General features: G+C 41.3%; 1 protein-coding gene across 3 annotated transcripts in view; it reads right to left on the reverse strand.

Annotated features, from left to right (window-relative positions):
• Positions 1 to 1,249: 1,249 nt before the first annotated feature.
• tln1 (talin 1) overlaps positions 1,250 to 26,955 on the reverse strand; it is an 84,466-nt gene continuing 58,760 nt past the window's right edge. For all 3 annotated transcript variants that reach the window (XM_089020876.1, XM_089020877.1, XM_089020874.1), the window contains 12 exons: positions 22,226 to 22,409; positions 21,981 to 22,106; positions 20,379 to 20,495; positions 19,729 to 19,914; positions 17,105 to 17,212; positions 13,109 to 13,214; positions 11,068 to 11,192; positions 9,440 to 9,565; positions 8,726 to 8,788; positions 8,458 to 8,640; positions 4,497 to 4,622; positions 1,250 to 3,072 (listed from right to left, as the gene is read on the reverse strand). In XM_089020876.1, coding sequence (XP_088877002.1) covers positions 2,938 to 3,072; positions 4,497 to 4,622; positions 8,458 to 8,640; positions 8,726 to 8,788; positions 9,440 to 9,565; positions 11,068 to 11,192; positions 13,109 to 13,214; positions 17,105 to 17,212; positions 19,729 to 19,914; positions 20,379 to 20,495; positions 21,981 to 22,106; positions 22,226 to 22,409 — 1,585 coding nt within the window. In that variant the 3' untranslated portion in view covers positions 1,250 to 2,937. The remainder of the gene's footprint in view (positions 3,073 to 4,496; positions 4,623 to 8,457; positions 8,641 to 8,725; positions 8,789 to 9,439; positions 9,566 to 11,067; positions 11,193 to 13,108; positions 13,215 to 17,104; positions 17,213 to 19,728; positions 19,915 to 20,378; positions 20,496 to 21,980; positions 22,107 to 22,225; positions 22,410 to 26,955) is intronic.

A 26,955-nucleotide genomic window follows, 5' to 3' on the forward strand; every position in this document is an offset into this window, starting at 1 on the left:
ATAAGCGGTACGAAAAATGGATGGATGATAATAATAATAATAATACATTTATCAGCGCCTTTCAAAACTCTCAAGGTCACTTTACAGTCACGGGATCAGTTTTTCTGTGGGTGAGCAGCGGCAGCCTCATGTGCTAGCGTTCACTCAAGCGGGAGTAACTCAAATAGATCAGGTTAGCTAGCTAGCTAATAGATAACTAATAACTAGCTAGATAGCTAGTTATACAGCTAATAGTTAGCAAATTGAGAGCAAATACATAGCTAGCTAGGTAGCCAGCAACAGTGACCCCATTTTTTTCCGAGATGATAATAATAATAATAATAATACATTTCATTTATCAGCACCTTTCAAAACTCTCAAGGTCACTTAACAGATAGAAATAGAAAGAAAGCTAGCTAGCTAATAGATAGTCAATAGATAGCCAATAGATAGCTAATATACAGTAAATAGATAGCTAATAGATAGCCAGCCCGCTAGCCAGCTAGATAGTTATATAAGTAATAGATGGCCAGCTTGATAGCTCTCAAGGTCACTTTAAAGTTATATGATTATTTTTTTTTCTGTGGGCCAGCGTTCACTCAACCGGGAACAACTCAGATCAAGTTAGCTAGCTAGCTAATAGATAACTAATAGCGAGCTAGCTAGGGTTCACAGTCAGTAATAGATGGCAAAAATGTATGCATTCCTCTTCAGAACTATTTGAATCATATTCATAACTGGATGTGTAACAAGAAAGCATAATATCTGAATCTGAAGCCATTGTTTTTATTCTCCAGCAATGCAAGACGTCTTGGCGTGACATCACGAACTGGGGGCGGGACTTTCTGAAAATGCCCAATTCGCAGCTCAATTTTTTGCAGATTTTGGACACTTTAAGTCATTTTTATTGGTGTTTTGCATTTGAATAAAATATCAGCCTGCGTGTTTTGGCTATTTTAGATGTTACAAAACGTTTTTCTGATGTCAGTTAGGAAACAAAAAAATTGGTGTCGGTTGTCATTTAACCGTTTTCCAACCCATTTTTTGAAAACCTGCATTCATTCTGTATGGTAAAATATCAGAGTCAAATCCGATCCATTTTAGAAGCAAATATGGGCTGTTGTCTTTATAATTGGATTTTTGTAGTTTTACCACAAAAGCCTGATATACATATATGGCTGTATTGACCATTGATATCCACTGTGTAGGCTTTATACCCAACAATGCACAAAAGGTCTATTTAACAGACAGGAAAATAGAAATGAAGAGCTCCAATGACAACTGGCTTTAATCCATATATATATATAACTTCAGTACAGCATTAAATTCATACCAAAGTTACAATGCGAAATAATGGCTTTTCAAAATGACAGCTTTTTAAATCAGCAATCTACTGAAGCTGTGCCAAATATCATTTCAATGTTGAGTTTATATGATGCTCTGTTAACTTAGTGACGTGAGTTAAGTGCATTGGAGGATAAATGACAGGCATCAGAAAATCTATTTAATTACAGGTAACATCCGACTTACGACCGAGTTCTGTTCAGACCAAACGATCGTAGGTGGAAATGGTCGTAAGTGGAAATCCATTCAAAATGTTGAATAGACTCAGAGGCTAAATGACTCGCAAACCCCCACCCCCTCCGGTGCCATCACAAGGTGGATTGCTGTGCGAGAGCGAGATGCTGGCTGGCTGGCCAAAATTGTCGTACGCGTTGCCGGCCTGCTACCGCGTTGCCGTGCCAGGCGGAGAATTACAATTTTAAAAATAGGATCTGGAGGTTGTGGTCGTAAGTACGGGTGGTCGTAAGTCGAGCTGGTCGTAAGTTGGATGTTACCTGTACTTGGTACATTCAATAGAAAGGCACTTAAAAAATAATGATACACGAGGGGTAAAAAAATTGCGAGTCAACATTTGGGTCTTCATAAAGGGAAAATTATGTCACTTCAAAATAATGCATAGACAGACATCCGTAAACAATACTGCGATAGGGATACCGTACAGTAAACTGTTATTTTGGTAATTCTGCAACAGAATCAACACTTTGGCTAATTTTCAATTAATCATTTCACATCCAAATACAGATAATACAAAAGTTTAAATATCAAGCCTCTTGATTTTTGACCGCAAATGTAATCCAAGATTAAATCCCGCCCTTGTTCACTTGCAAAACTGTGCCATAAAACACGAATGAAAGCCAAATATCTATTAAATTGCTCAATCTGTAAAAAAAATGTCCCCACCCTTCCATTGCAATTTCACTGGTTTTTAAACTACAGTAAAGTCTCGTTATATCGATATTCAAGGGAGTCCGAAAAAATATCGATATAACCGGGACTATCGATATATCCGACCCTGTTTGCATGTAATTTTCTCCGTGCGTGCATAGAAATAGTATCGATATAACCGGGACTATCGATATATCCGATATCGATATAACGAGACTTTACTGTATTTCAAATGCTGTTATATGCTTATGACACATTAAACCCCTTAAAAAAAGCTAAGCTTTGCATAGATATGTCAAGGAAAAGCATACAATTGCGCTTACCTTCCACTGTCTAAATGCTAAATTTGAGTTCTGAAGGCAGACGGTAGGACCTCCTTCCATGAAGTTTTATGACCTATTTTATAAAGGCACGTGGCATGTCCAAAATGTAGACCGCACAATTAGGAAAAAGACAACTATAAAGTCAGCCCTATATTTTGTAAATAATCAATTAGCACATATCAAAAAGCATAGATAACTTGTAAGGATTGAAGGCATATACATCTATTTCTGTATCAAAGTAAAATACCGATATTATAGCACATTTCACTTTGAAAATGACCTAGAGGGACAAATTCAGTATATTTGCTGTGGAATTAGCACCTCCACTTCCCTCCCCACTTTCTCTCCATGTCGCTGGGTGAAGGTCCTGAGCATTCCATGAATCATCATTGTACCACCGACACGCTCACTGTTCCTGACCATCTTCCCGCAGCTCTGAGGGTAGAAATTTGTACTGCTGCTGCCTGATCATGGCCAGCCTCTTCCTGGCCTCATCCAGCTCCCTTTCCTTGCGGAGCATCTCCTCTTGAGCAGCGATGATCTGCAACACATTATGGTGGGACACTTTGTATACCCATGATAGAGAATAGACAGAATAGAAGTTATCATATTTAAAGGACAACCGATGTCTCCGGACAAGTCGTGTCCATAATTTGTAAAATGGTTTCAAATGACTTCTACTGAGCGTATTTTACAAAGATTCCACCGTATATAGCTATATTTTACGTTTTAAGACTCGCGCTGAATATTCAGGAAGTCTTGTTTTTGAGTTGGTGACGAGTCCGTACGTGACGTCACGAAAGGAACGCCGCTGACCGAAAAAAAAAGGACACATTGTAGCAGGCCTTCCATCATGTCAATGCATTTTGCTCTACTTTGGTCTGAAAACGTCGTGTAGGACAAAAAAGAGGCAGAAGAGGGCATCCAAGCTCCATGTAAGGAATTGATCAGCCTGTGGAAACGGGCTGATTCATTCCCCACAGGAGGTCGGTGGCCATTTTCTGCCTCTTTTTGGGTGAGACATTTCCCCCCAATGTTGCCTCAAAATGGCATGGAATTCTTTAATCGATTGCAAACATGTATGCTTTCCTCTTCAGAACTATTTGAATCATATTCATAACTCGATGTGTCACAAGAAAGCATATTCTCTGAATCTGAAGCCATTGTTTTGATTCTCCAGCAATGCATCTCCATCAATACGTCTTGGCGTGACGTCACGAACTGTGGGCGGGATTTTCTGAAAATGCCCAATTCGCAGCTCATTTTTTTGCAGATTTTGGACACATTAAGTCATTTTTATTGGTGTTTTGCATTTGAATAAAAATATCATACTGCGTGTTTTGGGTATTTTAGATGCTATAAAACGTTTTTCTGATGTCAGTTAAGAAACTAAAAAGTGACGTCGGTTGTCCTAAAAGTTTCATGCTGTTGAATGCTCAGTTGGCCGAACACAAGACCCACTATGGAAGCCCAGAAAATCTGGGGTCAATCAGAGGTGAACAAACACAGCCTGTTAAACTGTAATCTTCAAGTCGGAAATCTGGCCTTGGGCAGAATTTAGGATTTGGTAAACTCTTTCACAGGAAGAGCTCATTCCCCAGGTTACAAATTTATCATTTCATTGAAAGACAACCTATTAAAATGTCTATGTTCTGTTGGTGTATGGATGTTGGGGCTCATACCACGAGACGTCCAGAGGCATCGTATTCAAATCAAAAAGACTAAGTTTTACTAATGTATCACTTACATTTACATATATAGGTAACATCCGACTTACGACTGAGTTCCGCTCCGACCAAACGGTCGTAAGTCAAAATCCATTCAAAATGTTGAATAGAGACTCGGATGCCGGCTGGCTGGACAAAATTCACATCAGCGCTCAGTTGAATTTAACATTCTTGTGACAGTTCATACCTACAGGCGACCATCAAATTGAATGACTGGAATGACACCGGTTTGACTCACCTGGGCGATACCTCCCACCATCTTGCTCTTGACCACCACCGCTTGGTCATCCTGAGCATCAAACGCTGCTTTCTGTGCCGCTTTCACCAGGTTATCCGAAGCTCTTTTCACAGCATTTCCAGCAGCCTAATGAATCATACAGGGAAACAGATGAGGAAAAGGTGCATACAGGTGGCACCCAAAAACAAACAAACAAATAAATAAACAAACAAATACAAATAAATAATAATACTAATAATAATAATAAATAAAAATTACAAATAAAATCATATATCATGTAACGTGAACTTTAACTGAAGTCACGTGAACTTTCTTTCATAACTTTGCTGCTGTGAAATGTAAATTTCTCCACTGCGAGACTAATAAAGGCAAATCCAATCCAATCCAACTGAAGGCATTTATCCGTTTCGATTATGACATATTTTCAGAGAAATGAGCGCACAACTCGGTCTCTTGTGGGAAGCAACTCTTTAAAGCAATCACGAGTGCTGTTACATTAGACCTGAAAACCTTTTTTTTTTTGGGTGCCTGGAATTTTCTGTCAAAGGAAAATGTGTGGGCTGGTGCAGTGCAAATCAAAGCCAAACATTTCTCTCACTGGTCGAGGAAGTGGAGCTTTTTCTAATTTGTCATCTAAATAGTAGATGACATAATCACGAAAATGTAATAATAATAATAATAATAATAATAATAATATTACATTTTGTCTACAAGCGCTTTTCAAAACTCGCAAGGTCACTTTACAGTCACGGGATAAGTTTTTCTGTGGGTGAGCAGCGGCAGCCACACGCGCCAGCGAACGCTCAACCTGGGAGTAACAAAAATAGATAGAAAGCGAGCGAGCTAGCTAATAGTTAATAGATAGCTATTAGATAGGTAGCTAGATAGCTAATATATAGTTGGCAACCAGGAATAACTCAAATAGATAGATAGATAGATAGATAGATAGATAGATAGATAGATAGATAGATAGATAGATAGATAGATAGATAGATAGATAGATAGATAGATAGATAGATAGAAAGCCATATAGCAAATAGCTAGTCAGCTAGATAGCTATCCAGCGAGCCAGACAGCTAATAGCTAGCTAGCTAGATAGCTATCCAACGAGCCAGACATACAACAGATAGCTAATAGATAATAAATCGCAAATACATAGCAAATAGCTAGCTGGCTAGGCGTTTAGCATTCACTCAACTCGGAATAACTCAAATAGATAGAAAGCGTTATACAATCATTGATTGGAATGCTACTGTGAATCAGAGCCTTGACGTGAACGTTCAACAGCTGTCGGCCTAGACTAAAGCTATTGGAAAAGATGGCAGTCCTATATCAAAACTGATGTCATAAATGATTTCATAAATTCCTCACTCCAAAAAACAATCACATTTTAAAACACTTTGGTCCCATCTGGAATATAATTCACATTTTATTCTATTCTCACAATAACAGCAGGCAAGTTCTACCAAACGGTGCAATTCTGTCGGCCACTGGCCCTCACACTGCTTTGAACCTTATGTTTCATACAAAATAAATCACATAAAATATATAATTTACAAAAAGTGTAAAACATTTCACATTACAGTATTAAAAGATAAGCATTAAAAAGCATCATTGCAAAGGGAAAAAACAAGATGCCAAGAATGTAATCAGGTCAATGCTCACGTTTCCAGTTCTGGGTGCCATTGGTTGACTGATGAATTGTTTCTAAAACCCCCCATACTCTCCCCACTACCCCACCCCCGCCCTCAGAGACATACATGTATGGGAATTACTGTGGCGGCAGCTGCAGGCCCAGAAGAGGAGGGGATAAGCCACTGCTTATTGGACCAGAGAACATGAGCTGGCTGGGACTGACTTACAGTATGTGCTCTCGGTTAAGATACACAGTCACAAATTAATATAACATTTAGAGGCGTTTGCTATAATTGGTCATTGTTGGACTTTCAATGTCAAGCAAATATTTTTAGGCGCATCATCGAATAAAATCCACTGTTAGTTTTTTTTTTTTTCACGAAAAATGACCACTACAAAGGCAATAATGCTAATCAAATGGATTTGGTTGCAGATTTACTGGTAAAACCATTTTCATGACGAATGGTATCCTCTAGTGGACTTGTAGTAAATCACATCACACTTTTTTCAGTCTGGATTGATTCAGAGGTAGCACTACTTAAAGGACAACCGGACAAGTTGTGTCCATAATTTGTAAAATCACTTCAAATGACTTCTAATGAGCGTATTTTACAAAGATTCAAAGGCATATAGCTATATTTTACGTTTTAAGACTCGCGCTGAATATTCAGGAAGTCTTGTTTTCGAGTTGATGACGATGCCCTAAGTGACGTCACGGAGGGAACGCCCCTGACCGAGAAGGCGACACGCAATGCATTTTAGGTACTTTGTTTGGTCTGAAAAGAAGGAAAAAACATAACGCGATGGTGAATCGTTGTGTGTTGCACCAAGACGACTATTTGATACTAGTTGACACAAATTCCCAGCAGACAAATCAGACCTTTTCCAACGGAGCTTGGCCGCCATCTTGTGCATTTTCTGGGCGCTACATTGGAGTCCACACGCCTCAAAATGAGACGGAAGGACTTCTTTAATCGATAGCAAACATTTATGCTTTCCTCTTCAGAACTATTTGAATCATATTCATAACTGGATGACTAACAGGAAAGCTTCTTCTCCGAATGTGAAGCCATTGTTTTGATTTGAAGGGGGCGGGACCGTCTGAAACGGAAACTTTCTGAGGTCATTTTGAAGTAGTTTTGAAACATTTTTTATTGGTGTTTTGCATTTGACTAAAAATATCAGCCTGTATGTTTTGGGTATTTTAGATGCCATAAAACGTTTTTCTTATTTCAGTTCGGACACAAAAACATGGTATTGTTGTCCTTTAAGGCCTAGCGATGAAATCCACGGCCCGCCACTGTTCAAGGGGAATTATTCCATCCATCCATCCATTTTCTGTACCACTTATTCCTCATTAGGGTCGCACGGGTGCTGGAGCCTATTCCAGCCGTCTTCTGGCACAAGGCGGGGGACACCCTGAATTGGTTTACAGCCAATCGCAGAGCACACAAAGACAAACAACCATTCGCTCTCACACTCACACCGAGGCACAATTTTGGAGTGTTCAATCAGCCTGCCATGCACGTTTTTGAAATGTGGGAGGGAACCGGAGGACCCGGAGAAAACCCACGCGGACCCGGGGAGAACATGCCAACCATCTTGTCTGCTTTTTTTAGGATCCACAACCATCCACCACCACGCACACCTCGACAACAGGAAGGCCGGAGACAGAAATTAACCCTTCACCCCTGAATTATGAGGCTGATGTGCTCAGCAACAACATTTGGGGGAATAATGACAGTAACACATCACCAATGCAGTAAGAAGCCCAACTTCAAAATAAACATGAGCAAATAAATCCATCTATCCATTTTCCAGACTTCTTCATCCTCATTACGGTGGTGGGGGGTGCTATAGCCTACCCCAGTGCTGGAGCCTATCTTAGCTGTCTTCTGGCACGAGGCGGGCAAAACCCTGAATTGGTTGCCAGCCAATCGCAGGGCACACAGAGACATACAACGAGGCTCTCTCACACTCACAGCTAGGGACAATTTTGAGTGTTCAATGAGCCTCCCATGCATGTTTTTGGAATGCGGGAGAAGGCCGGAGAAAACCCACGTGGGCCCGGAGGGAACATGCAAACTCAACACAGGGAGGCCGGAGTGGGACGCGTACCGGTGACCTCTGCACTGTGAAGACGGCGTGCTAACCGCTCGACTACCAGGCCACCCGCTAATCAAATCATATATGGTAATCAAGCCCGATGTATGCTATGACTTAGAAGTTGTTTCGGGCAGCATAATGCAACAGTTTACTTGACTTAGTTTTGTTCAAAAAAGACATGAGAGGTATACTTGAGTTGGAATTGGCATGCTGTGCTAACCTGAAGCCTCTTCATGGTCTGAGAATCTTGGTCAGCCTTGACCTTGCAGGCCACCAGAAGCTGAGCAGTCGAGGCTGCCACCTGCTTGGCAGACGATATGAGCTTCTCCTCACTTGCGTGTCCCTGAACCGCCGAGTTGGCAGCCTCACAAAGATTGTTGGTAGCTGCGGCGACCATTCGCGCCTAAGGAGTCCAAAGGCATTGACATGTGAACATTGGAAAGCAGATTCTTTGATACAGTATTTCAAATTGGACAGCGAAGACTCACAGCAGAAATCAGACCCTGAGACCACTGTCCATCATCCACCGCATTGGCTGGAATAGCTCCCACCTGTAAATATGTCAAAAGGCTCAGAATAGCATGTTATTATGTCGTACTTATGTGTTGCTAAGCAATGGATAATTCATTTGTCACAGTTATGATTAAGATTTTAAGATAAAACACATTAAAATAAATGTCAGTTTTAAGGAGTACGCACATTTTAAAGGGAAATCCGATTAATGGGGGTCGGGGGGGATTCTAAATAAATGGTCATGGGCCATGCGTCTCAAGAGGTCCACAGCTGAATTTTCATTGTGGATAGCTGAATACTACTACTACTACTACTACACGTGCCAGCATTCACTCAACCCGGAAGTAACTAAAATAGATAGAAAGCTGGCTAATAGATAGCTAATAGGTAGCTAATTGATAGGTAGCCAGATAGCTAATAGATAGCTAGCTAGCTAGCTAGCTAGCCAGCCGGCTAATAGATAGCCAATAGATAGCTTGGTAGTGAGCTAGATAACTGATATTGAATGGATTTTATGTCATTGTCACTCGAATTCCAGGACCCACAGAATATTGAGTTTTAGGACTATATAAACATTCAATGCAGCATTAGATAGCTTAGACACTGTTCTTTCATTAAAAAAAACCCCGCTAATTCCTAAGTTATATGGATCTGGAGTTATATGAGCTTGAAATGGGGGCGAGCCTTACCTTTCCTTGAGCAACCAGCTCCCTCTGTGCTGCCGAAGCAGCTTTGACCAGAGCACTGGTGGCTGCAGCAATAGACTTGGCAGCCTCAAGAATTTGCTCCTCAAAGTTTAAGCTCTCATCTGCTTCCTGTTTAAGAAGAGGGAAACCAACAGTTAATAAACACATCATGTGCAACAGCTGTGATGAGGTGCGAAGCAGTTGTGAATAACAAAAAGGTGCCCTCATTCAGAAAGTTAACAACTATGGACAGGGGTCAAGCATAACTAGATGAGAGATATACAATCTGTTATGCCATGCCTGATACAAGCTGCTATATCTTCTGTTTTAATGGTGCAAAATATAATATATATTCCACGTTCCGGTTGAATACTTGACCTCGCAGTTTGACATTTTGATGCATTTTTTAAAACCAATTATTTTATTAATTGCCAGATTTTCATGTTTTACCGCAAACAGCTAATTCTGAATCATTACAAATTTTGCATGCATGGCCATTTTCAGAATGAAGAAGAAACGCACACGAGACTCAGGAATGTAAACGAGCTAGGAAAAAAGAGAAAAACATGACAAAAGCCCAAATAAGAGCAGCCTAAATATAGAAATTTTCAGAATATATTTCTCTGCATTTCCATGTTTACAATATTGTCATTTACACTAGAGTGGGTCCCTTCTTGCTCAATTGCACAATATAATAATCGTTTGTCAAACACAGCTATTTGTTATTATATTATATATTTTATAAAATCAGCTTTTTCCATATCGCATGGAAGGCATTGATAATGAGTGGACCACGTTCCATGAATCTATTGTTCCTTCACAGGCTGTCTGGGCCATGAATTGGAATGGAATGAGAGAGGAAACAGATGAGGTGGCTCAGGCATCTTTATTAGAATACTTCCTGTATGCCTTCCTGGTCAGGTGTTGCAAACATGTCTCGTAAGTCCCAGGGACAACCCAGGACACACTGGAGATACTATGTCTCCTGACTAGCTTGAAAATGCATCGGGAAGAAGTGGCTGGGGAGAAAGAGGAGTTGGCGGGCTTCGCTGCTAAAGATGTTTCCCCCACAACATCCAACCCCCTCCCATACGCAATACAGGTAACATCCGACTTACGACCGAGTTCCGTTCCGACCAAACGGTCATAAGTCAAAATGGTCGTAAGTTGAAATCCATTCAAAATGTTGAATAGAGACTCGGAGGCTCAATGACTTGCAACCCCCCGCCCCCCTGGTGCCATCACAAGGTCGATTGCTGTGCGAGTGCGAGATGCTGGCTGGCTGGCCAAAATTGCCATACGCGTTGACGGCCTGCTAGCGCGTTGTGGTGCCAGGCGTAGAATTAAAATATAAAAAAATAGGGTCTGGAGTTCGTGGTAGTAAGTCGGGTGGTCGTAAGTCGAGCTGGTGTTCGGATGTTACCTGTATATTACAGTAAAGTCTCGTTATATTGATATCGGTTATATCGATAGTACTGCTTATTACGATACTATTTCTATGAACGCAAGGAGAACATTTACATGCCGCAGGATCGGATATATCGATAGTCCGGTTATATCGATATTTTTTCAGACTCCTGAGAATATCGATATAACGAGACTTTACTGTATTTAGAGGAAAAAAAAGAAACCTTGGGTTTGGTCCTTGGTCTCAGTTGCTCCAGTTTCTTGGCAGCTGCTTCAATGGCTGCTGCTGCTCCAAGCAGCTCATTCTCGGCGATGACAGTAGGATCCTCAGGATCCACCCATTCAGTGCCTACAACACACTCAGAATGTTTCCAGCTCTTTGGAAGACAATGGCACTAGCTTTGACCCAGTTTCTCAAATGCACATGATATTATACTATTATATCTAGCACGGCATTAGTAATATAACCAAACCACACGCAAAAAAACAGGATACAGTAACTTGTAAAAGCAATTCGTGTGGAATGGATACGGATTGTTTTTCAGCATTTTTGACCACGACATTCATCAAGGAGGAGACTGTGCTGCGGTTGCGCCTTTTCGGCAGCATGAATATGCCAGTACTGTTTTTGAATGGGAGGAATGTCGGTGCCATTCGACTGTCATCGCTGGACACCACAGGGGCCATTGTGCTTTTTTTGCGCCTGAAATCGGCAGCATCTTCACAGCCCCGCTTTGTTCAGCGGAGGGTCGGTGCTGTTGGACAATCTGCGGCTGGATGGATACATGGCTTGAGGAGCCCGCGATAAGAAGGAGCGCTGATGCGTATGTGTACTTGCGTGGCTTGGGAATTAAAGTGGATTTATGTGGGCAGCAGCTCATGTATTTTGTTTTTCTACTTTCATTCCTTTCATAACTTTGCTGCTGTGAAATGTAAATTTCTCCACTGCGAGACTAATAAAGGCAAATCCAAATCCAAATATATTTGCAGGGAAACAAAGTGCACTGTCACCAGGCTTATAATGATTTTTGATTTTTCATTAACTTTATTTTGACTTCAGCTAATTTTCATTTGATTTTTGGAACAGGTTTGTTACTTTTTACTGGTGAATATATATCATTAGTTGTTTTTAATGAATTATCTTGTTATTTTTCAGTCCTGAGGATTTTAGCAATTAACAGAAACGATTTTTCGGTTCCGTCGGATCAGCCAGGAGGAAACCACGGTGACTTGCGTAAACGTTCATCACGGGAACCCATTTTTCTATTTTGGCTTATATATTTATAATCAAGAATTCTAATGCTGAAAAGTATATTTTTTTAAAGGGTAAATGTTAGAAAACTATGCATTAACAATGATAATTACATTCGTGTGTACTTCAGGTTTGGTTGTTAAATGGATCAAAATATGTTGTTTAACACTTTTATTGTTTGGAAAGAGAGGCGCATTACATGAGGACTGTAAGAAGAAATTACTGTACCATGTGACTACATACAGAGTTACAGAGTTATTGCATTGATGTGGCTTGACGTCCTCTTTGCAAATCCAAAGAGGATCACTGTGTAATCTACTATCAAGAATCTACCAGACGTTATTGTTCGTTCTAACCACAGTTAACACGAGTATTACTTTACCTTGTGAGAATGTTTTATTCGTCAATTTAACATGTCTACAACTAGTAAATTATAGAACAACGAAGACAGTTTCATAATACTGTATTTTTCATTGTAATCGGCCTTTGGGTCTAATGTCCAGCTTAAAGACTTGAATCTGAATCATGCGCCCCCTCAAGTAACTAAAAGAACAACTCACATGCGCACATAAAATACCCCCCCGCCACTGAAAAAAAAAAAAAAAAGTACATTGGAAGAAAAGCGGTCACACAAAACACCGTAAACACATGGCACATTCTGAAAGAGACAAGGCTTGCGGGCTGACTTCTACCATGAAACAAACTGCTGAGCCGATGGTGGTCAGACATTCCATGAGGACTTAGTAGACGGTTTTCTTTTTGCCCTGAACTCCATTTCAGACCCAAATATTGACGTTTGTAAGACGAAAAGCATTTGTAAGTTAAGGTGTTTGTAAGTTGAGGTCTCCAACCAATAGTTTGTTGATTAACAATACATCATTCATGAATGTGTGTTAAAACATAAAATACAATTTTATAAAGCATACAGATGACTCATTCACACACAAAATTCATGAATAAGAGGACAAAAACAGTGACAATATTTTCACTTGAGTCTGTCACTTGTACAATACCTTTCATGGCCTCTGCAGCCTGGATCAACTCGGTGACAGAGCCCGCGACCCTTTTGGAGTAGTTGGCCAATTGCTGCTTCATGTCATGCGAGGGTTTCTGGATAACCTAATTGTGCATAACACAAAAAAAGTATATTTAGTGTACCACACAAATGCAGATATAACTATACTTTTTCATCCCAACCTTTGTCATTTGGTCAAATCCTCAAGTGTTTTTAGCATTTCATTTGGATTCATTTGACGCCACAACCAATTGCTGGATGTGAGAATATTTAAAATTAATCTAATGTAATCTAATCTAATCTAATCTAAACTAATCTAATACCTGTATAGCGTTTGGATTTAAACTTTGTTTTTTATCTTGTGTTCACACTGGGTAATCTTTTCAAGATGGCATGCAGAAAGATAGAATGGTGGCATCAAAATAAATTCCTTTTTATAACTTTTTATAAGTGTCCCTGGTTAACCCTAAGAAAACTTCATTTGTTCTAGCGGGCCTTTCCTGACATTTTTTGACACATCATGGGAATTGGTTGACTGAGGACCTCCATGGCGTTAGATTTTTGTTGTTGTGGTGAGTTATATTTAAAGGTGAGAGACTACTTTGGTAGAAGAAATTTGAAATTATATATTCCAGTGTATTTTTTAATTTATTGTAAAAAAAAAAATGAACAGGAGTGTGGAGACTTTTTAGAACCCTTGTAGCTGATGGCCATTGCCCCCTGCAAAAAATGCTTTGATTGTCGCTGCTGATGATGATTTTTTGTTTTTCCATGGTTTGTAAAATGAAAAAAAATCTATTGATTATATATCATAGGAAACTCATTTCCAAAATTCAAACATATTTGGTCCGGTTTTCTACAATTGCAACAGAGCCATTTATTTTCCACTCAGTTGGTGTCCTCAAACTGTCCTGGGTAGACATGAACTATTCAAGTTGGAGAAGTGTCTGACAGCTGCAAAGTATTAACTTGGCTCAGCATCTACCCAGCTGGAGTTTTTTTCAGATGTGTTGTCATGACAAGATAGAAGTGTGCACGCAATGGTACAGGAACGCATGCAACAAGCCAAACCGGCACATGCCAGCTCACAAACTCACACACAGCTCACAAATGAACATACACTCTGACACTCGGTTAACAGTCCCTGAGCCCACTTCTGTTCTTTGAGCTTCAAAAGCCTCCCTACACATAAAAAAAAAAAATCAACATGGACAAACAATTTTGTGGTTGAATTTAGTTTACCACTTTTCTCTAAGTGAGGAGGATTTCTCAAACTCACTGTAGTGAAAGGGTTAAAATCTGGTGTTGCGCCACATTGCTCCTAACACAAGATAAACAAACAAAAAAAACAAACTTCGTTGTTTAGCAACACATTGAGTGACCCTCGCGGTCAGTTTCTGTACCATATGAACTGGGTGTAAGAAGGGCGGTAAATGAATTTCAAGTCTCTGGAAACTCAAACCAACTCAAATCACATCTATAAAAAGGTCCTGCTACTGGTTCATTATTTTTTTTTCAACTGAATTTATTAGAGTGGATGCAAATTTTTACCATCAAAACCCCCAAATAGAACAGATTCAATACGCAGACCAAAAATAACTTGCAAATAAAAGGGTATAAGATTACTGAATTTAACAGAAGTCAAGGTCAAACAATTTAACTGATCTTGTCCGTGGTGAGGTGACAAGAGGTGGCCATCGTTATAAAAAAAAAAAAAAACGAAAAATAATAATAAATTTGCTGCAACAAATTGTCACTACCCTCCACAGACATATTAGATTATTTATTAAAAAAATGAGAATGTTTGTTTGCTGCCTGTTTTTAATGTATTTTAGAGTTTTACAGCTGTTCTCACGCTCCATATTGCATCCGCCATGTTTGATGTAAATACTGCAATGCACCATGGGTAAATGAATATTCTATTTTCTCTTTCGGCAGTTTCCGGCGGATCGCTGAGATATCCTCTATCATGACTTTGGAATGCACCGAAACAAATGCAAGGTGATTATGGCTATAGCAGGAAGGAAAGATGACAAAGAAAGGAAAACGAACAATTTTCAATTGCTGTTTAACTAAATGTGTTTCTTTAGCTATTGTAACAGAAGTATGTCATATATGGTGCAGATCATGGAGCAATATCTGCTAATTGTAATAGACTTGAGCCGGTCCTGGCGCAGTGGCTGTCAAAATGCGTAAATGGCGCAAGGTCGCAGCCCAGATGCATCTTGTCGGTTTGCAAGTGTAACCTCATAAATCCAAGGATTACTTATTCTTAGCATAGAATCCCTGACATTCCTCCCTTCTTATAATTAGTTCCGTTCGACACTTACATCCGAAATCAGGAAAAGCCTGACATCAACAAACATGCTGTTAAGTACAGACATGTTACGATATGAACTAAGGTGATTTCAACCAATGCAACTGACACTTTTTCGATTAGTCATGTTGCATACTCACCGGCTTTGCACAAATATCAATGAACCACAAGTTTAAAGTCAAAAAACATTTGCAGAGAATGTGTGTGGGGAAAAAAGAAAGAGAAGGTGTTATTAAACAAAGAACCTATTACAAGACAAAAATTGTTGTGTCATATGTGAAATCAATTCTGTGCGCCAGGATGATTTTGAGAAAAATGTGATTCATACAACAGAGAACCGTCGAAAGAAATGCACAACATGTCAATAGAATAAATGTATCTGGGGAGTAGCGGTCCTCAATCTTTTTTGTCCACGGACCGGTTTAATGTCGGACAACATTTTCAGAGACTGGACTTTAACGTGTGACAGATAAATACACCAAAATAATATCATATGACCTGCATGAAAACTGTCGCATTTTCTAAACATAATAATAAACACAAATCATGACAGGAAGAATGTCCTTTCTGGCCACAACGCTCTCTGGTCAAGATGCTAACGTTTAAAGTTTAAACGTTACGGTACGTTTTTTTTAAACGCACCTTCAAAATAAGACACACAGCGAACACAAATTGCATGAACAATACAACTTACACCACTATATGTAATGCAGAGTGTGCTTGGGAATATTCCTGTTGCGATTAAAGGCGATTTTAAATCAGACCCCTGATAATGTAGGTAATAAAATTTCCAACTATGTTTGTTAATACTCATTTTTCTAGCTTCTTGATTTGATTTCAGCACAAGGGTATCCAAACTTTTTGCTCAGGGGGCCAGATTTGGTGTGTTAAAAAAGTAGGGCGGCCGACCTTGGTGGATGTTCTTTACATATAACAGCAAGAAATTTAAATAAATCGCTTCACATTGAACTCTTGGAGTGGCCAATCTGCCTGACATGCATGTTTTTGGAGTGTGGGAGGAAATCGGAGGTCCCAGAGAAAACCCACGCGGGCCCAGGGAGAATATGCAAACTGCACACAGGGAGGCGGGACCGGGACACGAACCAGAGACCTCTGCACTATGAAGCCGGTGTGCTAAACACTCGACGACCGGGGTTTCTGTTCAGCATTTCGATTACTGCTGATTGACTATTGAGACCAAAACGAGCAAAGAACATGAACCAGGAGAAGAACAACTTTGATCAAACAGCGGGGGGTCATTCAGTCAATTACTCATTTGCCAATTTTCTGTTTCTACTTGAGCCTCTAGATGGCAGCATATAGCACATGGATGTAACCGTGCTACAGCCCAATGTATTAATTCTACATGTAAGACAGACGTCATTGATTTTATGACGGAGGTTGTGGGCTGGATAAAAATTGACCAGGGGGCACATTTGGCCCCCAAGTCGGTCTTTGGACATCAGTTTTCGTGGTAACCTATCAAGTGACCGAGAAGCGCACCTATGTCAATAGTGACATAGTGTAGACGGATGTAACAGAGAATCCAATATTTTTTCAAAATAAAACATCTTTCAGATTCCGAAATCAATGGACATCGGAACAATGTGTCTTGAAAAAAAAATCTCCTTCTGATCCTAACAGAATGAAGGCATGAGTTTCCCCACACCAACTTACCACTAGTACATGCTCCAGGAGTCCCAGGTATCCCGTTGCACACTCGTTTCCATAGCGCAGTGCTCTCATTCGGACCTCTTGATTGACCTCTGAATGGTAGGCAGCTTGCTGAGAGGAGGAATGAAAAGAATCATAATTTTAATGAGTGATGATGCAGATTCTAGAGATAAAAAGGGCAGTTACTACAGTGGACAGCATGGTTACAGGCATTCATGAACGGGTTAAAAATGTCGTTGTTACATACCATATTTTTAGCACTTAAAAGCCTTCCATTTTCTTAAAAGTTCACAGTGTGCCTTAAATTCCAATGCGCTTTGTGAATGGTCATTACGTTTTTATGTCAACCCCAAAATGTCTCCTTACCAGAGACATGCTTACAATGCAGAGTTCAAAGTCCAGGTGAGGTTTTGCAGTTGAACATGGAAATAAATAGAGCAGTGGCAAGAGAGTTCAACGTGAATGAGTCAATCTTATAACTAGCTGTTCGTTCAGTGAACCGTGTTGTTGCTTTATTAAAAAAGTTTTACCGACACCCAATTATCGCTATATAAATCAGAATGTCGTGTAGCGTAGTATTTTGTTGGCATTAACTTAAGTGTAGCTCCATCTCGTGAATGTCTCAATTGCATTGTAAAATGTGATGCAACTAATATCCATCTATCTATCCATCCATTATCTGCCGCTTATCCGAGGTCGGGTCACGGGGCAGCAGCTTCAATAGAGAAGTCCAGACTTCCCTCTCTCCACTTCTTCCAGCTTTTCCTGGTGAATCCCGAGGCGTTCTCAAGCCAGCTGGGTGACATAGTCTCTCCAGTGTGTCCTAGGTCGTCCCCAGAGTCTTCTGCCAGTGGGGCATGCCTGGAACACCTCACTCGGGAGGCGTCAAGGAGGGATCCTAATCAAATGCCCGACCCACCTCATCTATGTGGAGGAGAAGCGGCTTGACTCTGAGCCCGTCCCGGATGACCGAGCTTTCACTCTATCGCTGAGTGGGAGCCCCAGACACCCGACAGAAAAAGCTCATTTCGGCTGCTTGTATCCGGCATCTCGTTCTGACCATAGATGAGGTTTGGGACATAGATTGACCGGTAAATTTAGAGCTTTGCCTTTTGGCTTAGCTCCTTCTTCACCACGACAGATCGGTACAAAGTTCGAATCACAGCAGACGCCGTACCGATCCATCTTTCAAATTGCTGCTGTGGGATGAACTCTGATCTCCTCCACTTGGGGCAAGATCTCCTCCCCGACCCAGAGAGGGCACTCTACCCATTTCTGACAGAACCATTGTTTCAGATTTGGTGATTCTCATCCCAACCGCTTCACATTCGGGTGTGAAACGCTCCAGTGAGAGCTAGAGTGCCCCGCTTGAAGGCCCCAACAGTACCACATCATCTGCAAAAAGCAGAGATGCTAAACTGAGGCCAAAATGGGGCTCCAACGCTTCGGCTGCATCTAGAAATTCTGTCCATAAAGGGCAGCTTTGTCGGAGCCAAACACTCATTGGCAATAATTCCGACTTACTGCCGGCAATGCAAACCAAACTCTGGCATCGGTCGTAAAGAGACCAAACGGCCCGTATCAGGGGTTTCTGTACCCCATACTCCCGAAGCACCCCGCCACGGAACTCCCAAAGGGACACGGTCGAACGCACTCTTCAAATTCCTTAGCAACCTCAAGGACCCTGCTAAGGGTATAGAGGTGGTCCATTGTTCCACGGTCGGGATGAAAACCACACTGCTCCTCCGCAATCTGAGGCTCCACTTCCTGACGGACCTTCCCCTCCAGAACCCTGAATAGACCTCATCGGGGAGGCTGAGGAGTGTGATCCCTCTGTAGTTCGAACACAGTCCGGTCTCCCTTTTTAAAAAGGGGGAGCACCATCCTGGTCTGCCAATCCAGAGGCACTCTGCACAATGACCATGCGATGTTGCAGAGGCGTGTCAACCAGGACAGCCCCACAACATCCAGAGCCTTAAGGAACTCTCTTCCCATGCCTGAGTTGTTGCCTCGGCGACCACCGAAGCTGCATTCCTCTTGGCTAATCGACACCTGTCAGCTGTCTCTGTGGTGCCACAGGCCATAAAGGCCCGATAGAACTCTTCAGCTTGACGGCATCCCATACTGCTGGTGTCCACGAAAGGCACCAACCACCTTATGGCCACAACTCCGATTGCCCGCCTCAACAAGGGAGGAACATGGTCCGTTCGGACTCAATGAACCTCACCCCCCTGGGACATGGGCAAAATTCTGCCGGAGGTGGGAGTTGAAACTCCTTCTGGCAGGGGATTCCGCTAGACGTTGCAGATACGATTGGGTCTGCCAGGACGGACCGGCAACTTCCCCCACCGTTGGAGCCTACTCACCACCAGCTCCACCCCTTCTCATCACCTGAGTGTCCAAAACATGGATGAAATAAATGGAAAAAAATTATAAAATAGGCCATTCGTTGAAGGTGTACCTCACAATCCAGTGTGCCTTTCAGTGTGGAAAATATGGTACATGAAAGAAAAAAATTGTTCACTGACTCATTGTTTAAGTAGACAATTCATTGCTGATTTGTCTCAAGACACAAACTAGCTAACTTTAGAAATCATCCATAGCGTAAATATGAGTTTTCCTATTACCTTGCAGGAGTGTAACATGTCAGCAATAGCCCTTCTGCTGAGGTTAGCAGTGGCAATGATGTCCTCTTGGCGACAAGAGTTCCCAGCAGCCACTGCCTTTGCTGTCGCCATAGTAATTCCTTTCGTCATGCGAATGAACTCCTCAGGTGTGGTCGTTGTTGCTGGTGGGTCCGAGCTACTGAAAGTCTGTCATTTATTGAACAAATGGCTTTAATTAGTAGTGACATTAAAGAGGGCATTCTTGAAAATAAAAAAAATCCAAAGTCATGGATAATGTTGCTGAAACATATCCTCCTGTATTTCATGAATATAAAATTGGGATGCGGCTTGAAAACATCTGACGCTGTGAAAAACTGAAATTCGAATATACACTAAAAAAGAGAGGCTTTGTTTGAACCGGCGTGTGGCGCAGTGACACATGTTTGCGAAGGATCAGAATGGTAAATGACATCAATTTGTTTTTAGAAACAACTTGTGGTCCCTACGTTAGGGACCACAAGTTGTTTCGCGCAGACATCACATAAGTAATGTACATAAAAATGTGTGGCCTATGTGGATCTGTCAAGTTCTGTTACAAACACAAAATGTGAACATGATAAAACTGTATTCTGTGGTGGGACATAATTAATTAAAAAAATGTCAGTACTAACAGCCAGCTCCTGTCTGATGTGTTCAATCGTGGCCTCCAAAGCTCTGGTCCCCTTTGTGGCTTCATCTTCAACAGCCTTTACCGTTTTCAAAAGCGATGTAACATTAGTCACCATCACCTGTTGCAGACAAAGATCATTGAATGTGGTAAAAGGGCAAAAGAAAATAGCCCTCATGAATGCAAGTCACCAAATATGTCTTAATGTCATTCTAATTAGCCACATCTAAGTGCCACATCATTGCGAAGTGAAGCAACCTAATTCTGGATTGAGTTTTACAGCACTAAGGGCTGAGAACTGAAGGTCCCAAATTTGTAAATTGCATGTTCACTCTAATAGTGTACATGGCATACTCAGTTGGTGGACGTATTATATATTAAGACTGTAAACTTTTACAAAGAAGCCAAATAGCGGACAGTAATTGGTCACTCACTCAACCAGATTGCACGCACTGTTGACAAAAGGTGTACAAGTGGCGAAGAAGTCTGATAGTTGTCACAGATGGGAGAGCACCAAAATTCCCAAAATAAAGTTTGAAGTGAAGGAATTGGAAGTGTTCGTGAAAGAGGCAACCAAACAAACTGACTGACACACAATTTCTCTGGACTGACTGTATTTTTACCATGAAAAAGCAAATCTCTCTCGTGACTCTGTTGCTATTCATATGGTATATTTCAATGGAATCAACACTATGAGAAGTACATGTGTTGAAAACGCAACATGACACGTTAATGATATCACTCCCTGAGAGTGACTACAAGTATCAAATGTCCCTCACTGCTGCAACCCAGAGGCGATTGCCCGTAACTCCTTTGGCTGGGAAAAGGATTGGATTGGATCTACCATTATTCGTCTCACAGTGGAGGAAAGGGACCTGAAATTCACCTTCTTGTCAATTAGATTGACTATTACTAAATCGAAGGTTTTAAGACTGATGAGTGAATATAGTCTGATGACTTGTCTATGGAAAAAAATGATTGGTCATTATGGAACAAAAGGACACATTGAGGCACATTACCTATTACTTAGTAATCCGTTAATGTTAATGGAATCACTGGTATGGCATGACTGCTTCTTGTGACTGATTCCAAGTCAGCCTTTAGATCAGGGGTCACCAGTGTGGGGTCAAGGGACCCACATTCATAGCTGGTGGGTCTGTTCTAAAAATAGTTCTACAGTGATCGGACATTCTTGAGTAATGTAAGGATTTGAAAATGTAAACACTGGACGAGATTTCTAGAAACAGTGTTGCATATTTATATAATAATAATAATAATAATAATAATAATAATAATAATAATAATAATAATAATAATAATAATAATAATAATACATTTAATTTCTAAGCACCTTTCAAAACTCTCAAAGACACTACAGTCACGGGATATACATGTTTCCTAATTATGAGACGAGAGATGAACATTTATAACCACAACATTATCATTATCGACCCATCCGTATGGTGCTGAGGGTGTGGAAAGCTGCATTTTAGCTCTCTTCTTTCAATTTTCCCTTTGGGTGTGGGGATGAAAGTCACAAGGGAGTAGCATGGAAAGCTTTAAACCTTTGACAACTGTGGGACTGAATGTGATTTTTGTCTTTTACCTTGGCAGAATTCTTAAGATGGAGCATGCTGGGATCATTGGGAGGTTTGCCTGCAGCTGCCTTGGTTGTGCTGATGAGGTTGCCCAAAGCTTTGGCCACATCTTTTACTGCATTGATTAGGACCACCTGTGGTAGAACACCACCATTTTTTTAATCCAGTTCCATACTTTAATACTGCATAGTCTTATTTTCACGATGTTTTGATTTTTTTTTATCATGACGTCATTTTATGTTTGTCCAGGCACCTGGGTCTCTGGATCTTCAGAACCAAGGCTGGCAGCTCCCAGTTTGACTACGTCAGCCAATTTGGTAATGGTGCAAACAGAGGATTGGGCAGCCTGGGCTAGTTTTTCTTGACTGGCTCCAGCACCAGATACTAAAAGCTTGGTGTCCTCTACCAGAGCCTTGGCTGTCTTCAGGATGTATTCTCTGTAAAATAGGGCAGTAAAAAAGTCAGCTAAATAAAAGACAAACAGCACATTTTTAGAGTGAAGGCAAGAGAAAGGGAAAGAGAAAAAGAAACGAGACTAAGTGAGTTTTTGATATTGTGATGTCCTCTACCAGTGTTTGAAATAACGTCTGCCCGGAGGTCCGGGAGGTACAACTGTCAAAACGTCTCGGCCTGAGTGGCCGACAACTTCTTCAAGGAAAAAAAAAAACATTTTTTTTTCAAATCAGACGTTTGTTTTCTTCAATAAAGCAAAAGTTACAAGCAAACCGCTACAAGCCACGTGGACTCCTCTTTCTGATCGGCTTTCAAAACGCTCAAGTACAAATTGCCAAACGAACGTTTGTTTGGCAATTTGCATACTCGGCACGGGCGGCTAATCAGAAGACTGTTTCGTGCTTCGGACTACACCGTGACTGAGAAGTGTTCGTTTGGCAGTTTGCATACTCAGCACCGGCAGCCAATCAGAAGCCTGTTTCGTGCTTTGGACTATACCGTGACTGAAAAGTGTACTTGGGAGTTCTGAAAGCCGCTTAGAAAGAGGAGTCCACGTGGCTTTGAGCAGACAACGCAACACAAACATTGCATTGTGCACCATGACGACAAACGACAACTGGAGCAAAATCTTCAGCAAGGGATATTTGCCATAAATTAAGCAAGGGAGGATTTGTGGTAGGTACTTCCTTAATTAAAAAAAAAAAATCTTCATACTTCTTATAGTCTTCTTATTGTGTTTCAAGTTGTGAAAAGTGGGGCAGGCAACTTTATGGCCGGCCAGGCAACTTTTCAGAGTTGTCTGCCTGGGTGTCCACTAACTTTTTGCCATGAGTTTCAGACACTGCCTCTACATATATACATGTATTTTGGCATGAACACAGTGTTATACTGCAACCACCAATTTATTTCTGTTTATAAAATCCATCCATCAAATTTCCCATATTTTCCATTGTATATGGCGCACCCAAAAGCCTTCATTTTATTCAGAAGATGACCCTGCACTTTATACACAGGTGCGCCTTATATGTGAAGTAAGATTGACCCACAACAGCTCTCGTAACTACTGTCAGCAGTCACGGGCTCCAAGAAGTATTACGTAACCCCAGCGTCCACTGTAGCGCCTTATAATTGGACCCTTATATTTGGAAAACCTTTATATAGTTATATATTGTAGTTGGGAAAGTTGTTTCAATCATTGAAGGTGCGCCTTATATATGGAAAACGCTTAAAAATACACCATTCATTGGGGGGGGGCGCCTTACACTCCATTGCGTCTTATTCATAGGAAAATACGGTACATTGTGCTAATAAGGTTAAATAGGTGGTGGTGCCTGTAGTGGCAGCAACTATTGTATTCCCTGGTGGACGGCAGCAGTAAGGGATGCTGTCAATGTGAAGAAGGAATCCCATTGGGCCTTTATGCCCCGTGGGACCCCAAAGGCAGCTGCCATGTATCGACTGGCTAAGCGGGATGCAGCTTTGTTGGTCGCTGAGGCCAATGGGAGGATTCTGGTGGGGGTATGGAAGCAAACTTCAGGTCGGCTTTGAGAAAATGATGGTCCCCCCTCCGAGGCCTCCGGAGAGGGAAGCAGTGCACCACTAACACTGTGTGAAGTGGGGATGGGGCGGTGCCGACCTCGATTCAGGATGTTTTGAGATCAACCGGCTCACAATGTCCTAAGAACATCGAAGACATCCTCAACTCCACAAACACGCCTTTCTTGGAGAAAGCAAAGTCTGGGGACTTTCAAGTGGGCTCTCCGATTTCATAGTCCTCAGCCTACCTCGTAAGGTGTATTCTGGAGAGGTGGGTCAGAATCAGAATCAGAATCAGAATCATCTTTATTGCCAAGTATGTAGAACACACAAGGAATTCGTTTCCGGTAGAACACGCTGCACTAGTATCCCTCAGGAAGTTGAGCCTCAGATTGAAAAGGAACTGTGTGGCTTTCATCCCGGTTCCAGGTTCAATTTCAGGCTTCCACAGAGCGCGCTGATGAGCTCATCATTTGAATCAGGTGTGTTGCAACAGGGAGACTTGGAAAACATGCAGAAGACGGCTCTCCACGACCTGAGTTTGACACCCCTGATCTAGCCGATCCGTAGTGCAAACCCAGCTATGATTGTAGATTCTATGATATTTACCCTTTCACATTGCAGTACACCCTATATATCACAGCTGTCAAAGTGAAGGCCCGGTGGTCAGAACCGGCCTGCCACATCATTTTATGTGTCCCATTAAGGAAAATGATGCATTTTGACACGCATTATCTTTGCTAAAAACTAGACGTGAAATGTCAAATCGTCATGTGTAATAAATGACGTTGCCATTTTGTAATAATTTTACTATCCTGTGTACACTCACTTCAACAATAAAAGAAAAAAAATGCTGTCACAAGGTAGCAGTGACAGCTCTGATGAAGGATGACGTGAACAGGTTATGCGAAGAGCTAATTTTATTTCATTTATTCTATTTCACTGTTGTCATGGCCCACCGAGGTAAAATGTAACTCGAGTGGCCCGTGACAAAAAATGAGTTTGACACATCTGCTATATATGAAAACAGTCTTGACGTAGGCCACTCATTAAAGGTGCATTTCTGTTGTTTGACTTCACGATTTTTATCTTCATTGAAAGCGCTCATATTACACTTGGAGTAAAGGTGATAAATAAATGTGTTAAACATCACTTCGTATCAACTTCAGCCGATAATAAAAGGAATATTAAAATTAAAAGGAATACCAATCTTTATCAAAATAATTTATCAGAGTAAACCCGAACAAAGAAGACAAAATTCACACTGTCCTGTTTGACCTCTGTTTGAACTGTTTGAAGTTCAACAGTTTCTTTGTTTTCTTAACACTGTCATTAATTATTGATATAATACCTTAATAAAAGCAGAGTGAATATAAATTAACAAATCGTTGACTACTGTGCCTCCATAAACACCTCAAAACCTCCCACTTGAACTTTAACTGAACATTCTAAATTGGGAGAGGTGGCAGCTAGGACAAATGCTCACTATATTTTCATGACACACGATCCATGAGAATGTCACTCTTGCTATTTTAACACAAGAGAAGCTATTTGTATGCGTCATCCACTCGGAAATAGTTTTTGTAGCAAGTAAAATTCATGCTCAAACAGTTCTATTGAAAGAAGTCAGAAAGAGTGAACCTAGAGTACATCTGCATATGGCAATGGCAAAAAAAATCAGATCATCATCAAATTAGTGGCACGTTATTGGCAGATGCACTTCATGCCACTAACGTGTACGTCAGTGTCATCAAGCATTATTTGTTGGGAATAAATCTTATGCTTTTGGGAAGCTTGTTTATTTCCCTTTCAAACAAGAATATATTTGTAAGAAATATGCTTGTGTGGGGTGTGAGCCCGAGTACAATCTCCAAACTCAAGGCTAAGTCTGTATGACGGTGATGCCATTGACGTCAGAGACAGTTTGGTAACCCTCTCGACACTTGGGCTCTCTTCTGCAGATTTGCAGTCAACCTTTGCAGAATGATATCACCAATGGCTGTCTTCCCAGACAATCTGGAAGTGACAGTGTAAAGCTAGTCTCAGTGTGCTGCCTGGAGGACCGTCATGAGTGACCTTCACTGTTAGGCCCGTTTGCTCTGGTGTCAGCAACACGCAAATGTAACATGAGTATGTTGGGGAATGTTATGTTCAGCAATGAGTCCAATAAATGCTTGCTACGGTTGGATCATCAGGTCAAAGTCTGGAGAAGACACCATGATATTGGGCCACAAACTAAAGCTCGCATCTTGATACAAATGCCAGCGGACCATCGAAACAAACTCAAACTAAAATATCCAGAGTCACTCTGTATCACTGTATCTGTATCTGTATCCGGACACCCTACGGAGAAAGCTCCTTTCGGCCGTTTGTACCCAGGATCTCGTTCTTTTGGTCCCAACCCATGGCTCCTGACCATAGATGAGGGTTGGGACGTAGATCGACCGTATACTGAGAGCTTGGCTCAGCTCCATCTTCACCACGACAGATCGGTACATAGCCCGCATCATATCAGACGCCGCAGTGATCTGCCTGTCGATCTCTCACTCCCTCCTACCCTCATTCGCGAACAAGACTCTCAGATACTTAAAGTCCTCCACCTGGGGCAAGTTTTCCTTTCCGACCCGGAGAGGGCACACCACCCTTTTTCCGACTGAGAACCATTGTCTCAGATTTGGAGGTGCTGATTCTCATCCCAACCACTTCACATATGGCTGTGAAACACCCCAGTGAGAGTTGGAGAGCCGCGCTTGAAGGCCCCAAGCCAAAACAACAACAAAAACCAACTGCCTTGGTGTTTTGTAAACATAACCACCGTCTCATTATGTTAAGTCAATACCAGATGGCTTTTCCTTTTACACCTTTGTGTCCACGGAGTGTCGTCCGACTATGTGTTCGCATACCGGTTGTTAGCATTACAGCGAATTTCTTTCTAAAGGACATAATGCATTACAATACATATTGATTTACAGTATACGTATAGTACTTTCACAA

Source organism: Hippocampus bargibanti, linkage group LG18 (genome assembly GCF_051943395.1).
Source record: "Hippocampus bargibanti isolate YZ-2025 linkage group LG18, ASM5194339v1, whole genome shotgun sequence".
Lineage (NCBI taxonomy): Eukaryota > Metazoa > Chordata > Actinopteri > Syngnathiformes > Syngnathidae > Hippocampus > Hippocampus bargibanti.